The sequence below is a fragment of the Halictus rubicundus genome, chromosome 6, assembly GCF_050948215.1.
Source record: "Halictus rubicundus isolate RS-2024b chromosome 6, iyHalRubi1_principal, whole genome shotgun sequence".
NCBI lineage: Eukaryota > Metazoa > Arthropoda > Insecta > Hymenoptera > Halictidae > Halictus > Halictus rubicundus.
In genome coordinates, this window is record NC_135154.1 from 16,523,138 (window position 1) to 16,538,858 (window position 15,721).

The following is a 15,721-nucleotide window of genomic DNA, read 5'->3' on the forward strand; positions in this document are numbered from 1 at the left end:
GAGATGTGATGTAATGGGATTGTAACCCTGAGGGGAACAATAAATGAATACAACTAAATTTTTCTTTCGTCTTAGAATATTTTCATTTTATTCATACGAAACTGATCCGATCTCCACATATAATATGTAAATGTTTAGTAATCTGTTGAATACAAATTTTGTAACGTAGCAAATACATTGTAATATTTTTTGTAATTTCTTTGAAATAATGCCACAACAATTTCTAGCGGTGCTTCAGAGTCACCACTCGAGCGCAAAGGGTTAATAACACCAATTCAATCAACTTACCTTAATTTTAAAGCGATAGAAATTATTTAAGCATATAATACAAAACATATAATACGCAGCAAGGTAGAAGACTGATAAAAACACTATTAATTTCTGTTCACTCGTTCCCTATTTTAAAATAAATTAATTTATAAATAGGGGAACTTGCATGAAAGTTCACGTGCGAATGATCAGACTCGGTTATTTTCGCTCGATCAGAAAGTGCTGAATAGTCATCGTTATGCGACATCCGAAGCGTTTTGTGCGTGGGATTCCCCCTCTTTTTATTCGGAGATCCCGTGAATTAGATTTGATACACCATGAAAACTTAAAAAAAGAAAAAGGCAAACGAATTTAACGTCGTCTAACTACTCGGCTGTGTTTCATAAAAACGTGTTGGCAAACGTAAAGCACGTTCGCCCCGGTGCAGCATGTTACATGTCACATGTTCGTTACGACAGAACCGCGTGTCCTTTGCTTGTTTTTTTACTGCACACGCCGCGATTACCCTGCAACATCCGCGCTGATGGTAGGCAGATTGCCATACATCCGGCACATCTGATTCGAATTTTTAATTCTTCAGACCACCTCCGTGCTTTTCGTCGGCTTTTATTTTCGTCTTATTCCGCCATATAAAACGAAATGTACATCTATAGTAGAAACTTAAATAAAGCCATTTTGTTTTACAAGGGTGAAGCAACGAGAAATATCATGCACGCAGTTTTTTTAGCTGCTGACATTTACGTTGAGGTGGCATTTACGGTAAAGTTATCCTCGGAAAATATTTCGTCGAATACCACGGAAATTATTGGGGCTGGAAAAAAATGTTGTTTACAAACTTGCGCTTTTTTTAGTGACAAATTTATCTGCGTAAATACTCTTCGAAACAATTACGAATTACGAACCACCAATTACCAATTACCGATTACCAATTACGAATATTGTTCAGCGAATGTATTAGAAAATTATGCACTTTGTAAATCCACATTTCACAGGTATATTTTATGCTGGATTAATAATGACGATACTGTTATTTGGACGTATTTACATAGGTATAATTACAGTGGGACGGAAACAGATCAATATTTCGGAACAGAATTGTGTTTTCGTTTTAGCTTGTTGATCAGTTCTTTCTCAACGAATTCATTATAAGAACTTCTCATTCGTAGTGTCTTCCAAGAGGCGACATCGAATTAGATTAAAGGAAACCGAATTAAGATGCATCATCCATTCTGAACTGAAGGGCCAAATTACGTTTTCTCTCTAAATTCATTTCGTCGGAGATTCGAATTAGGTTAGTCTGCTCCTGCCGAAGAGCTCGCTTCAGCTCTTGGAGCTTCCATCCCGTCTCCATTTGCTTCTCCGCTATCTGTTTCTGCAGAGCGGCTATCCGCTGATTTAAAATATTGTAATCCGCACTTAACGGACTCCCCGGCGAGCACGTAACTGCCCTCGGCTTGTCCTGATGCACCATGTCCGATGTCAATAGGCAAATCTTGTCGTGGAGCTCTGCCAATTGCGTCAACGTCAACGACTGAAATAGACAATATGAAAATTTTAATTGAAAACAACTTCACCCCACAGCTATAGAGCTGTTAATTGATTTTTCATCTCTTAAGAGGAGTTACGAAATTAGTTTGAAAAATGGACCAACTTCTGCCGTATGATTTTCTTGAATAATTAGAAAGAATATTCGTAAAGAAAAAGAAAACATATTCTATCCCACAAATTATTCTACAATTACGTTTACTTTGACGCTTGCATATCGATTAAAAAGGAAGTTGGAATTTTTAATTATTCAAGTTGAAGTGCCAGTGTTTTAATATATATTTCAATATAATAAAAATATACGAAGTCCGTAAAGGACAAAGAAAAGTTTGTTGTGATTGAAGATGTCAATTTTTCCATGAAACCTTTTGTATTAATTTTCCTCTGCACAGAATAAAGGAACAAACGAGATGGCGATAAAATATGTTGGGCGGAGTAAAAACAGGAGTAAAGTTTAATTCCTAATAATCTAAGGAAATATTAAAAGTCGTTAGTCTATGAATCATCAAATTTTAATACACGTTCAGAGATAAGATTAAGATTTGTGACTTTCGACCTGGGAGGCTTTATTAGACTCCGGAATGTGGAATGATTTATTAGACTATCAGGTTCATTCAATTATTTAACTGCGTTATTACACTGAACCGGATATTGTCGTTCGCAGCGGTTACACGATCCTTGCATAAGAATATGCACCGCAAAAATTTCAACACCTTAGAAACTAAATATTTTAGGTGTCTAAAGAGTTCTTAAAATGTTGTCTTATTGAATAAAAACAGAAGAATAAATGGTCCAATATTTTTAGAATATCTTCTTGGAAGTTGCCATAATAAAACTACGGATTAGTTAAGTTAACTTAATGAGTAGATTGAAATTATTTCAGCACTCACGTTAAGCCACGAATCGGGATCAAAAGCCTTCTCGCTAGGTTCAGCATCCTGTCAAATATTTATGTTTCATGTCATTTCGGTAGAAGTTCATTTCTCATTAATAAAAAATTTGAAACGAAATAATAAAAAAATAATTATTTGTTGTATATCATATATTTTCTGGATTTTTGGATCACAATTATATATAAAACATACCTGAAGTTGTTTCAGAATGGCAGCAATATTCTGAATTTCTTTTTCAGTGTTATAAATATTTTCAGATAGATCCCGCGACTTTTTCAATAAGTCAGCTATCTCCTTTTTCATTTCTGGGTCAGCGGTGAAATCGTCCTCCAATTCGTCCGCCATTTTGGGTTCATTTTCAGCTTTACCCTCGAGGAAAGTTATATAGTCACGGACGCGTTGTACACCTATTTTAAATAAATTAAAATATTCTACATTTGCAAATCAGAAACTTGAACATTGTTGAGCTCCCAAAAATATTCAAATACAAACTATGCACAATAACTATGCATGTATTCAAATGTAAATTGTGGTAAAAAATGTTGAATAATACTATTAGATTAATAGAAGATGATTACCTTCGTTTTGCTTATCAAGCTTGTTCCTTAACAAATCATTTGCCCTAATGTAATCGCCACAATCGTCTTCGAGGCTTCTTAAAGTCACTGTATCTTTCTCTATATTCATTAAAATAAATAATTTTCGTTGTAGTACAATGCGAAACATGAACACATAATAATATTTCTTAGTTTGCATTTTTAACAAATGCAAAATCAAAATGAATCCAGTAAGCAGATTTCAATAATAAAATAATTCCGAGTAATAACGAGTTTTGCAAATAAAAAATTGAAGTTTTGCTATTTCAATATTCAAACCTGCAGCAGCTGTCAGTTTCCTATGGTCGCTCTTGTAACTTTCCAATTCTCTGCGCAGCCTTTCATTTTCATCCTGGCAATTACTCAATTCCCTCTTCAACCTCTCAATTTCGGACTTCAATCCATTATTTTCATTCTTCAACTTGTTCAATTCGTTCGTCAACTCTGCCGCGGCATTTTTACCCTCGCCCTTCAATTTCTCAGCCTCGGCCAACAACTTCTTATTATCGTCCTTCAGCGCTTGAATCTCTTTCTTCAACTTGTTTGCCTCGTCCTTCAGCTTGTCTGCCTCGTCCTTCAGCTTGTCATTGATCGCCATCTGATTTTTCAAGTCCTCCGCCAACTTGTCATTCAATGCCTTCTGATTTTTCAAATCGTCCTTCAACTTATCATTCAACGCCTTCATGTCGTCCAGCTCGTCCTTCAATTTCTCATTAATCCCCTTCTGTTTCTCTAACTCGTCCTTCAACCTGTCATGATCAGCCTTCAAACCATCAAGCTCATTCTGCAGCTTATCCTTCAACTCCTTCAACTCCTTCAACTCATTTCGAGCCTCGCTCAGCTCGTTTCTCAAATTCTCATTGTCCCCTTTCAATTTCTCCAATTCCGCCTTCAATCTCGCCAGCTCGTCCCTGCAATCCTCCAGCTGTTTCTTCAGCGCCTCCAACTCATTCGCAATATTTTCAAGATCAGCGACCCTCTTCTTCAAACCATCATTTTCGTTGCGCAGATCATCCAACCGTTCTTCGACTTCTTTCAACTTCTCCTTCGCGGCCGCTAATTCCGAGGCCAACTGCTCGTTCTCCTTCTTCAGCTTCGCGTTCTCTTCCTGCAATGCCTGCAGCTGCTGATTTAGTTTCGCCACGTCAGACTTCAGTTTCTCGTTCTCGTTGTTCAACGCTTCGTTTTCGGCGCGGGCTTTATCCAGCGTGGCTCTCAAAGCGCTTAACTCCTGCTTCAAGGCAGCCAGCTCTTTCTCGGCTGTCTCAGCAGCAGCTTTATGTTTGTCGATCTCGTTCATGAGACGAGCGAGCTCGTCGCGCAGACGTTGCAGCTCATTGAGCAACTCTTGTTTCTCAGCCTGTAGATCTCTCAGCTGGTCTTCCAGCGCCTTCACTTTGGCTTCCGCGTCTGCCAACGCCTGTTCCAATCGATTCTTCTCGTCCTTCAGCTTCTCGAACTCGGCCAGTTGCTGTTTCAACCTGCCGTTCTCGTCCTGGCAGTTCTTCAGATCGTTCTGCAGCCTCTCAACGGCGGCCTTCTGCGCAGACAAGTCAGACCTCAAGTTGTCGAGCTCCGATCTCTGTCCGTCACCCTCGCCCCTCAGCTTGTTAGCTTCGTTCGCCAGCTTGTCTCGGTCCTGACGAAGGTTCCCGTTCTCTGCCCTCAGAGAATCCGCTTCGTTCTGCAACCTGTCTCGCTCCTCCTGAAGTTTGTTCTTCTCGTTGTTCAACGCGTTCACCTCCGCCTTCAGTTTCTCGTTCGCATCTCTCAGTGCGTTCACTTCTTCTTTGCACTTGTTCAGGTCGTTGGTCAGCTCCGAGATCTTCTTTCTAAGGTCTTCTAGTTCTCCTTTGCACCTTCTGTTCTCGTCTCGAAGGTTCTCCAACTCCTTCTTCAACGCGTCCAGCTCATTCCTCAGGGCCGCGAGCTCTGCCTCGCACTTGCTCCTAGCCGATTTTTCTGCTTCGAGGGACTTCTTCAACTGTTCGATTTCGGACTCCAAGTCTGCGATTTTCTTCTCTAGATCGGCTTTCTCGGCTTTGAGGCGGTTCAACTCCGCTTGGCAGGCTTCTTTCGCGGCCTGATGGGAAAAAAGAGTTTTTATAAACTGCAAATATATTGAATATTAAATATTCGCTGATTCCATTCACCTTGCAGTCATTCAGCTCCTTCAACGCCTTCTCCAGGTCGCCCTTCAGTTTATCCAGCTCTATCTTGATCTTGCAGTTCTCCAACTTCCAATGTTCCAGGTCCTCCTCCAATTTCGCGATCTTCGCCTTCAAGTCGGCGATCTGCTTCTTCAAATCGTCGATCTCCGACATCAAGTCAGCGCACTCTGCCCTCAAACTGCCCAGCTCGTCTTGCAAATCCCGCAACTTCGACTGAAGTGCTTGATTCTCCTCCGCCAGAGCAGCATTTTTCGCCCTGGCCTCGTCGAGAGCCTTGCCCAAATCCTTCACCTCGCTGTCTAACATCATCAAATCTTTCTTCAAGATGTCGTTGGCCTTCCTTTCCTCGTCGAGCCTCCCCATCAAATCGTTCACTTCGTTCTGCAGCCTGCCATTCTCGTCTCGCAGCTTCTTCAAGTCGTCGTTCAACGAGTCTCTTTCTCTGCGCAGTTGCTCGACTTCGGCATTCAGTTTCTCGTTGTCCTGCTTCAACTGGTCCCTCTCTTTCCCCAGCTTCTCGTGCTCGTCCTTCAACCGCGCCAGCTCTTCCTTCAGCGTCTCGTTCTCAGCGATCGCATCGTCCAATTCTTTCTTCAATCGATCCCTCTCGTTCTGCAGAGCAGCATGTTCATCCTTCAGTTTGCCTAATTCCGCTGCCAACGCATCCCTTTCCCTCTTAACGCGATCGAGCTCGTCGTTCAACGAGTCTCTTTCTCTGCGCAGTTGCTCGACTTCCGCATTCAGTTTCTCGTTGTCCTGCTTCAACTGGTCCCTCTCTTTGCCCAGCTTGTCGTTCTCGTCCTTCAACCGCGCCAGCTCTTCCTTCAGCATCTCGTTCTCAGCGATCGCATCGTCCAATTCTTTCTTCAATCGATCCCTCTCGTTCTGCAGAGCAGAATTTTCATCCTTCAGTTTGCCTAATTCCGCTGCTAACGCGTCCTTTTCCCTCTTAACGCGATCGAGCTCGTCGTTCAACGAGGCGTTTTCTCTGCGCAGTTGCTCGACTTCGGCATTCAGTTTCTCGTTGTCCTGCTTCAACTGGTCCCTCTCTTTCTCCAGCTTCTCGTGCTCGTCCTTCAACCGCGCCAGCTCTTCCTTCAGCATCTCGTTCCCAGGGATCGCCTCCTCCAATTCTTTCTTCAATCGATCCCTCTCGTTCTGCAGAGCAGAATTTTCATCCTTCAGTTTGCCTAATTCCGCTGCTAACGCGTCCTTTTCCCTCTTAACGCGATCGAGCTCGTCGTTCAACGAGGCGTTTTCTCTGCGCAGTTGCTCGACTTCGGCATTCAGCTTTTCGTTGTCCTGCTTCAACTGGTCCCTCTCTTCCGCCAGCTCCTCGTACTCGTCCTTCAACCGCGCCAGCTCTTCCTTCAGCGTCTCGTTCTCAGCGATCGCCTCGTCCAACTGTTTCTTCAATCGATCCCGCTCGCTCTGCAGAGCAGAATTTTCATCCTTCAGTTTGCCTAATTCCGCTGCTAACGCGTCCCTTTCCCTCTTAACGCGATCGAGCTCGTCGTTTAACGCAGCTTCTCTCTGCTTCGCGTTATTTATTTCCTCTTGAAGCTTCTTCATCTCGTTCTTCAGATTGTCCAGCTCCGCCTGCAGCTTATCCCTTTCGCCTTCCAGTCGTTCGAGATTTTGTCTAAGCAGTCCGTGCTCCTCCTTGAGCTTGTTCAGCTCGTTGGTCACACCGTCCAATTCCGCTTTGGCCCGTTCCAAATCGTTCCTCAGCGAGTCTCTATCGGCGTTGCATCGATCAAGCTCCGCTTTCAGAGCCTCGCTCTTCGCCTTAAGTTCCCCATTCTCGGTTTTTAGCTTCTCCATCTCGTCCACGCACTTGTGCAACGCGTTCTTCAGGTTGTTCATCTCCTCCTTCAATTGATCAATCGTGCTCTTGGCTCTCGCTAGCTCCGCCTTCAAACGTTCCAGCTCCCCCAGCAGATCAGCATTCTCTGCTCTCATTTTTTCGAGCGCATTCATCGCGTCGTCCAACTTCCGTTCCAATTCCAAATTCTTGGCCTTGATGTCCGCATTCTCGCCGGCCAACCGGTCCCTATCGGCTTTCAGATCATCCAACTGCGACCGAAGTTCGTCGATCTTCGCTTTCGCATCCGCGTCCATAGTAGCCTTTAACGCATCTCCGTCAGCTCGTAACCTGTCCATCTCTTTTCGCGAATCTTCCAGATCGTTCTTCAGCTTGTCGTTCTCCAGGTTCGCCGCGTCCAGGTCCCTCCGCAGATCGTCGTTCGCTTGCTTCAGTTTATCGAGCTCCGAGGTCATGTTATCCAGCTCAGCTCTGAAAGCGTCATTCTCCTTTTTCAGCTTGTCATTCTCCTCCCTCGCTTGGTCCAGCTGGCCCTTCAGATCGGAGTTCTCTTTTCGCAGTTCTTCGAGGTCTTGCCGGGCAGACTCGAGGTCTTTCCGGGCAGACTCGAGGTCTCTCCGGGCAGACTCGAGGTCTCTTCGGGCAGACTCGAGCTCTTCCCGGGCTGATTCGAGCTCCTTTTGCAGAGCCTCCTTCGCGGCTCTCTCCTCCGCTAGTTGGTCAGCCAACGCATTCATCTGTTCCCTGATTTCGTCCATCTCTTTCAGCAGCTTCTCCTTGTCCTTCTTCAGAGCGTCCACCTCGCCCTTGAGATCCTCTATCGTAGCATTCGCGGACGCGAGTTCGCTTCGCAGCGAAGCCAACTCGCCCTCCGCGTCCTGTAATTTCTTTAAAAGGTCGTCCCTCTCGGAGCAACACTTCTCCAGCTCGGCGATTCGCTTATCACGCTCGTCGAGCTCGCCTTGCAAATTCGCCATTCGCCCCAGCAACTCGTCCATCTCCTTTTTCAAGCTGTCGATAATCCGCTGAGCCTCCGCCTCCTTCGCTTCCAGCTCCTGCTCCAACCTATTCTTGTGCTCCAGTATCTCAATTATTTGATCGTTCCTCTCGGCTAATAATTTCCTCAGCGTCGCCACTTCGTCCATCAACGTGTCCCTCTCGCCCTCGAGTTCGGATAGCCGAGGCTTCAAGATGTCCAGCTCCGATCTTAGTTTGCTCATGCCCAACAGGTCTATCTCCGATTGCCTCATGTCGTTTAGAAGCTCCCTCATCTGAAATTGATTAATATTTCATTTGATCGAGCTCGTCTTTTCTGTACAATGATATATCCCATAGTCACGTGTCGCTTAAAAGGTTTCATATCTGAAATAAATTCATACTCCACGTTATCGAGAGTTCATCTTTTTGTTTGTTGTAAATTACTTAATATTCTACGCTATTGAATTCACCGTTTTGTTCCGTTTGAAAATGTCAAAATATATGATAAGGATACTCACAAAATTTATTTAAAAATGACCTTAAGAAGAATGTTTTAATGTTCAATCGTAATGAAGGTATTTTGCTTAAAACGTCAATCATAATAATTTAATAATAATTCTTTTTTATTGTACATAAAGAGACTACTTATTACCTTGACGTTGAACCCGATACAATACCTTATCGTCTCTTTTCCCGAGTTCCGCCTTCATCGCCGCGATCTCGTTCAACAAATCCTGCTGATCTACCATGCTTTCAAGTTGTTTCTTCAGAGCCTCGATAAGCTTATCTTTCTCGTCTAATTGATGTTTCAATTCGGAAACGGTGAGCTCGCAGTCTTGGAGCTTTTGCAGCAGCTCCGAGACGTCTATGTATTCGGGAACCGTCGTTGTTTCGGCCGTTCTTAGCATTTCCTCTACTGGCTCTTTCGGCCGCATTTTTTCGAGTTCCGCCAATCGGCGACGCAGCTCGGCCACCTCGGCCAGAAGCTGCTCGTTTTCAAGACGCAGATCGTCGCAGTTATTCGACAGATCCACCAACGTCTCGATCGATCTTTCCACGACTTTCGAGACCTGCTGGTCCGCTGTTTGACCTCCTTTCATCAGTTCGCGGAGCTTCGCCCTCAGTCGATATATCGCTGGACAGCTCACGTCCTCCTCAGCCTGCGCCAGTTTTAATTTCAAGTGCGATATCATGTCCCTTAATCTGCGGACGGAAACGAGATTTTGTTTTCCCGGTGGACAGACACCACGCTAATCGACACCGAAGACGTCACAAAGACGTTTAATTGCCACGATCTTTCTATGTCATCCCCTTGCAATCAACCCCTACGGTGGAAATCGAACGCGCAAGTAGTTTTAAATAGAGAAATGTTTATCGTAAAGCTACGAGTTAAAAGTGTTTTTAATTATTGCCAATGTCTAAATTTCCACAATCTTTCTATCTCATCCCCGTCCGATTTTAACACTAGATTTACGGGACCCGTCAAAATGACGGATTCTAATATTTTTAATTTACGAATATTGAGATTGTATAGATGCGTCCATGAGGAATTATTTAACAAATTGATTTCGTTGGGTGTATATCATTTAAAAAGTGGCTACAAATTTCGATAGATACGTTCATGTTATTTTTATAAAGTAATGTAAAATAGTCACTTTTAGTGCTCCGTAAACCTAGTGTCAAAGCTGTGGCGTTTCAGACTTTGTGCATACTGCTTTATCGTGAAACCATAAACAGACGTAGCGGTTTCTAAATTGATTGAGCAATCTTTCTATCTCATCCCTTTATAATTGACCGCATAGACTGCGGATCTTCACAAAACTCATTTGCATTAATTTTAAGCCATGAGCACCATGCAGAAATGTATTTCCTCACTTCAGTAGTTTCATTGAGTTGTAAAAGATGTGTTGATGTTACTAAATTTTTCTAATCTTTCTATTGCTTGAAATTACGTTCCCCCGTTTTTGCCATAAATGCATAACATCCGCAGTCTATCGATAAGGTTGTATAATTTTTCCGGTTCAGTATTTCAATATTCTCTTTGGCTGAAACGCACATCTAATATATATATATAGTACCAGAAGCTCCAATAATTTGCAGTTGATGGCTGCAGTAGATTCTGGGAAATGGGAGTTGACTCATTTTCCGTCCGCTTAGAAATGTTTAAATAAAAAGGAACGTATGAACGGTGAAATATCGAGGCAATTAAATCGGCCGTGTTCGGAACGCGACGATGCTTCGATCCATGATAAAGAACAGCGACAAGTACTCTTTTTTTTCAAGCGCAAATCGATCCCGCAGAACTCTCATCTTCTCCCTGATATAGTGTACCGATGCACAGGGATCGTCGCAGCAATCTCGTTCGGCGAGGGTTTCTTCTAGATCCCTCACTTTATCTTCGAGCGCCGCGTTTGCATTTTGCAGCCATTCGATTTCTTCCCGGGACTGCACGAGCAGCGGATCAGGCTTCAATATCTCATCCACATTTACACCTACACGAAAACATCTAATCTTTAGAAACACTCGGTATGGTGCACGCGTAAGATACTGATCGCGGGGAGCACTCTGAATTTCAAAGTAATGCCCTCGTAACAACGGCATTGTGCCACGCGTACCAACCGTTCAACAATCGTCATTGTTCGAAAGTAAACTGATAAATACACCGGAAGTGTGTTCACCCGCGATCAGCGAATTATTTTTAAAACTATGCAATCGGTGACGTTTAACACCATTCACTTCTCTATTTGTTAATTTTTCAAAACATCCTTTTTAAACATTTTCTGTTGTTCCTAATGTAACAGTTGTTTGCATCAGTAATTTACTCCATAAATTTACTCCATAAATAATTATCGAATCTTTAGTTTGGTGGATAGAAGAAATAATGTTGCCACTAATTTTGTACACTGAATAAAGTAAGATCTTGGTATGCAGAAGAATATGTTAACTTTGTCGATAAAGTTGTAACGATTGAATGACACGCGAACAAAATGGTGTCAGCCGCTGATGACCAAATAGTCAATGGAATAAGAATATATTAGACGAGAAGGAACATTAAAAATTAAATTGTTTCCGCCCTAGCTAGTGCCCACCTGCTATGTGAATTTAAAATTTACGCTCCTAACGAACAGGAACGAGAAATATTTGGGCACCGAATACCAGATAACGGAATATCGATTATCCAAATTCCTGATTACCCGCATGTTCCCTAACAATAAGTTTCGATTGTCAGAATATATGATCAGGAATTCCTTAACACAAATTGGAATATATAATTGTTTTTTTAAATTAATTTCAAGATACCTTTCCTCTTATGAATATAAATTATTAATATCTGTACATTACTCTTTTCAACGGTAAAATTATTTATTAATACTTCAACCGTATTAAAACGTATAATGGACTCATAAAATTTTGTTGAATACGATGTATATTTAAGTAAGATAATTTTCCGTAAATCTAGATAGTATATTTCGTGCAGATTCATTTAACGCTTTCACAGAAATTACTTTACAATAAAGAAATCATTGAACAAATTTTATCAAGTTACTTTTTGCCCTTTAAAAAATCGTACAGAAGCCAATTCGATTTTTTTTAGATTCCGGAAGAACACAAATCCCTTATTAAATAGCTATTATCGTATTATCCCTTACTAAAGAATCTTCATTAATTCAACGGTTAAGAAATTCCTCGAGGGACTTGGAACTCAATTTTGCAGCCTCTTATTGTTTACTAAAAAGAAAAGCCTCGATCCCAATCCGATTTTAATAAAGCTTCATGGGATGCTAGAAAACAATTTTTCTGCTTGTAGAAGAAGAAAAAGCTTTTCATACGCATTATAAAACACGAATAAAGCAAAATATCTCGTGGAAGGTTTTACTTGCATAATAATGTGTTGGCATTTTTTCACGTAAAAATGTTAAGAACTATTTCGATGTGACGTTCAAAATCATAAATTGCTAGTTTAATCCCTCATCATTAGTATTTTATATTCAGAAGAGGAAATATATTTCATTTTATTCATCTAAAAATATTAATTATTCATACGTTTTACCTATTCAAAGCGAATTTAATTCACTTTTACAATACCTAAGGTATGTTTGTAGAAGCTATCTTTAGAATAGAAATGTTCCAGAACGTTTTAACTCGATTTTATGCGTTTACCCCCCTTGCCCGCTAATAGACAAATTAGATAGACAGATAGATGAATAAAATAGATAGCTAATAGATAAATTGACACAGAGTGCCGAAACTTTTTAACTGATAGCGCATATCGTTCCACTGGTCGCTCATACAGAAATATGAATTGCTTCACTGTGGCATACATTTCAATTAACCTGGAAACTCTCGGGGAAGGATAGAAGGGACGCGCGGACGCCTGTCGGTTCTGAATTCCGATTAATCAATTTAGCGCGAACCAAGTGGCTGGGAAGCAGAAAGTTGGTACGAAATATCATACATCGATACCGAATGACTGGAGGGCTTGTTTCAAAGACCTATTTTCGCTCTCGAACTGAAGTCGTTCCATTCGCCATTTCTTCATCTGACACTTCATTACGGCCAGTTTCCTCAGGGCAAACGAGAGGTCGTAAATCTCCGATTCTTTCGAATTGTCGCTGAAGGGATTGTAACTGCAGCAACAACATGGCTCGTTCGGTGGATTAATTGATTCCGAGGAGTGCGATGAGTTGCATCCGCATCGGCAGGATAGTGTGGAAGCTCGGCTCTCCATCTTGTTAAACAATCTGTTGACATTCCAATCAATCTTATACAATGATCATTTGCTGTCGACTTACGGCGTTACGTTCTCTTTACTACTGCGTGCACAACACATTCTCACGCATAAATTGCTATACCGGGTGATTCAAAAGAAATAGCATACCTAAATACCTCCGTTAGAATTGAAGGTGGAAAAGGTTTTACTGTTCAAAGAGTTAAATATGATGGTATAACAAATTTTCAAGGTCTTTTGAAGGTCAACGATGGTTTTTGTTTTAATAACACCATATATATTCTATTTGTTTTAAGAGTAACAATATTTTAAATAATTCAAGAAACAATTATTTATTTTATTTATGTCAATAGATAATTATTAGACTGCGGAGTTTATCCATTTATGATAAAATTGGTTACGCACACTTTAAAGCAGTGGTCGTAATTATAAAGATTTAAGGCCATCGGTGTATTAGTTTCAGTTCAATACGATAATTAAAGAAAAATTGTTTTATTTGGCTCCTGTGTCTTGCAATCGATGCAAACATTTTTTATTTTGCATAAAGATCCGCAGTCTAATAATTATAAATCGTAGTTATGAATTGCAGTATAGTAACTTCTAGTTCTGCCTTTAGAGAGGACGATCGAGTTCGAAGGGTTAACAGGGTTATAATATATTTCGTATAAATGACTGGTTCCTATTACTGAAACTGTTTTCATTAGAAATTTTCGAATGAACTTTATTGAAGCACTTATTACAATAAAAATTCTACGAAGTCTAAACAGCCTAGTCATTATTACAAAGCAATGTATTATTTATATGTAGTGTTAATCCTTTTTTTTTTGGTGTCTTCTATGCAAGTATCCAGCACGTCTATATTTTCTCTTCACTATCGCACATTTTACACTTCCGCCTCCACCCTTCTAAATTCATACATTCTTCATTCCTCCTTTCCCCACGAATCTAATAACTCTTATCATTTTTCGTTCCCATTTTCTTCAGGTATTTCGTTGCAATCTTCAGCAACCTTTCTCGCGCAGCACCTGTTGAACCTTGGGGGCCCTAATCCTTGCTTCTCTCTCGTTTGTACTCCTCGAATTCTCCTCTTATCCCGCTCCCTATTTTCCGGTTCTCCCGTGGCATATACCTTCGCCTCATAATACCCAGGTCTCCACTTTCCACCCTCGTTCGTCGTTTCTCCTGCTTTCATTTACCAGCGTTTCTTACCAAGCCGACCGCACCCTTTCTCTTTCAGTTTCTCCTAAAACCGAATAGCCTCACCGCCAGCTATTATCTTCGTCTTATTCCTCTTTCCTTCCTCCCGTAGCCTTGCATCCTCCAATCTAAATCCATTGTTCACCGCAAAAATCGTTCTAGCGAGCGTTTCTCACCCTCTCCGTCTCTCGCACCCTCTCCCCCATCTTTCCCTCTCCCTTTCTCGTACCTCTTCCCCAAACAACGCTCCCTGCTAGTGCATCGAATAATTTCAGACTCGTTCTCCAACCCCCTGTAAACTTCCTTTCCCTTAGACCCCCTTCACTCGGCCCACCCTCCCTCCATTGCGTCGCGTATCCCGAGTGTTTAATCTTCTTTAGCTTCCTTCATTCACTTCCACGTGTATCTTCTTAGTGCTTTCAGCAGCCTTATCGCGTCCTTCTACTTTTACGCTGCATTATGTCATCCGCGGATCTTATTGTTAGTTGGCACATCCCCTTCGTTCCTCCTCCCCTTAGATACATCGAACGCCGCGTGATAGGGAGCATTGTAGAATTTTAATAACGAAGCAATGAATAGGTCTTCAAAGAACATTAAAATTCTCGTTTTCTTTTGTAAAATTACAGAATTAGTAATTTTAATACATTGGCTGCTGGACACCCCGAACATGTTTGACAAAGCTAAAATAATTTAACACTTCCTCGTCCCCTCTTCTTAACACAGACCACGTCATACGTGACCGGCACAATTTTTTTACCACACTTGAAAATCAAATTTTTATTATATTACTGTTGCTATTATCATTCTTTTTGTTATTTATTCTTTCACATATTGTCGGTAGCACACAGTTTTTCTCGAACAGTTTTTCTTGCAAACAAACAAACTGTGAAGTGCAAGGAAAATTTTCGATTAATTAAATGAAAATATACGCCAGAAAATTATCTATTTTCAGGAAAATAAAAGGAATTAATATTATACGACTATAATATGCGTATAAGGCACAATTACAACAGGCACCTAATATTACAGAACTATAATATGCACCTTATTAATATCTTCTCGAATCCTCTCGATTGCAGGTGTCCACTAAGTCATATTTTACAGGTTATCCGCGTGTAATTACTTCCACTCCAGCTCTTTTCCAAGCCCACTGTCACCGAATCACACGTGTAAGTGAATTATTATTGTAAACCGATTACAGAGGGATGTACCTACCTAAGCGTGAAACGGCTCTCGGATAGCAGGGAAAATTAAAACTAAAAATTTAACCGAAAAATTGCGAGATAGAAGTGAAATGTTACGGTGCGGCAGTCATACTTTTATTACCAGATATGTCTGTTCATCGATAAAAATCGATAACCTGATTAGCGTGAAAATTTCTTTTAATAACCCTTCGCTCGCCAGGAATTTTTTAATATGATCCACCGATGCCTCAAAAATCCAGTATGTTACTTCTATATTAATAGTGTATGTACTTTCGCATCTTAATAAAATACGTACAATTTAATTCTCAGTAG

The 15,721-nt window shown here is 41.2% G+C and overlaps 2 protein-coding genes across 2 annotated transcripts; both read right to left on the reverse strand.

Annotated features, from left to right (window-relative positions):
- Nucleotides 1-1,342: 1,342 nt before the first annotated feature.
- On the reverse strand, nt 1,343-9,471 carry LOC143354868 (uncharacterized). Its single transcript, XM_076789244.1, has 7 exons — nt 8,956-9,471; nt 5,458-8,571; nt 3,584-5,387; nt 3,287-3,385; nt 2,901-3,115; nt 2,706-2,753; nt 1,343-1,801 (listed from the first exon to the last, which is right to left on the reverse strand). The coding sequence occupies exons 1-7, from the start codon at nt 9,469-9,471 to the stop codon at nt 1,481-1,483; spliced, it is 6,117 nt and encodes a 2,038-aa protein (XP_076645359.1). The 3' UTR covers nt 1,343-1,480.
- Nucleotides 9,472-12,606: 3,135 nt separating this feature from the next.
- On the reverse strand, nt 12,607-13,109 carry LOC143354869 (uncharacterized). Its single transcript, XM_076789245.1, has 2 exons — nt 13,072-13,109; nt 12,607-13,020 (listed from the first exon to the last, which is right to left on the reverse strand). The coding sequence occupies exons 1-2, from the start codon at nt 13,107-13,109 to the stop codon at nt 12,729-12,731; spliced, it is 330 nt and encodes a 109-aa protein (XP_076645360.1). The 3' UTR covers nt 12,607-12,728.
- Between the last annotated feature and the right edge of the window lie 2,612 nt (nt 13,110-15,721).

What these genes read in the sequence shown, in the direction of transcription:
- LOC143354868 (XM_076789244.1), bottom strand. Translation starts at nt 9,471, where the DNA reads ATGATATCGCACTTGAAATTAAAACTGGCGCAGGCTGAGGAGGACGTG. An exon ending in TCGGGAAAAGAGACGATAAG is followed by an intron (nt 8,572 to 8,955) that starts GTATTGTATCGG and finishes AATCAATTTCAG; the next exon opens with ATGAGGGAGCTTCTAAACGA. An exon ending in GAAACTGACAGCTGCTGCAG is followed by an intron (nt 3,386 to 3,583) that starts GTTTGAATATTG and finishes TAATGAATATAG; the next exon opens with AGAAAGATACAGTGACTTTA.
- LOC143354869 (XM_076789245.1), bottom strand. Translation starts at nt 13,109, where the DNA reads ATGTGTTGTGCACGCAGTAGTAAAGAGAACGTAACGCC. An exon ending in AGTAAAGAGAACGTAACGCC is followed by an intron (nt 13,021 to 13,071) that starts GTAAGTCGACAG and finishes GAATGTCAACAG; the next exon opens with ATTGTTTAACAAGATGGAGA.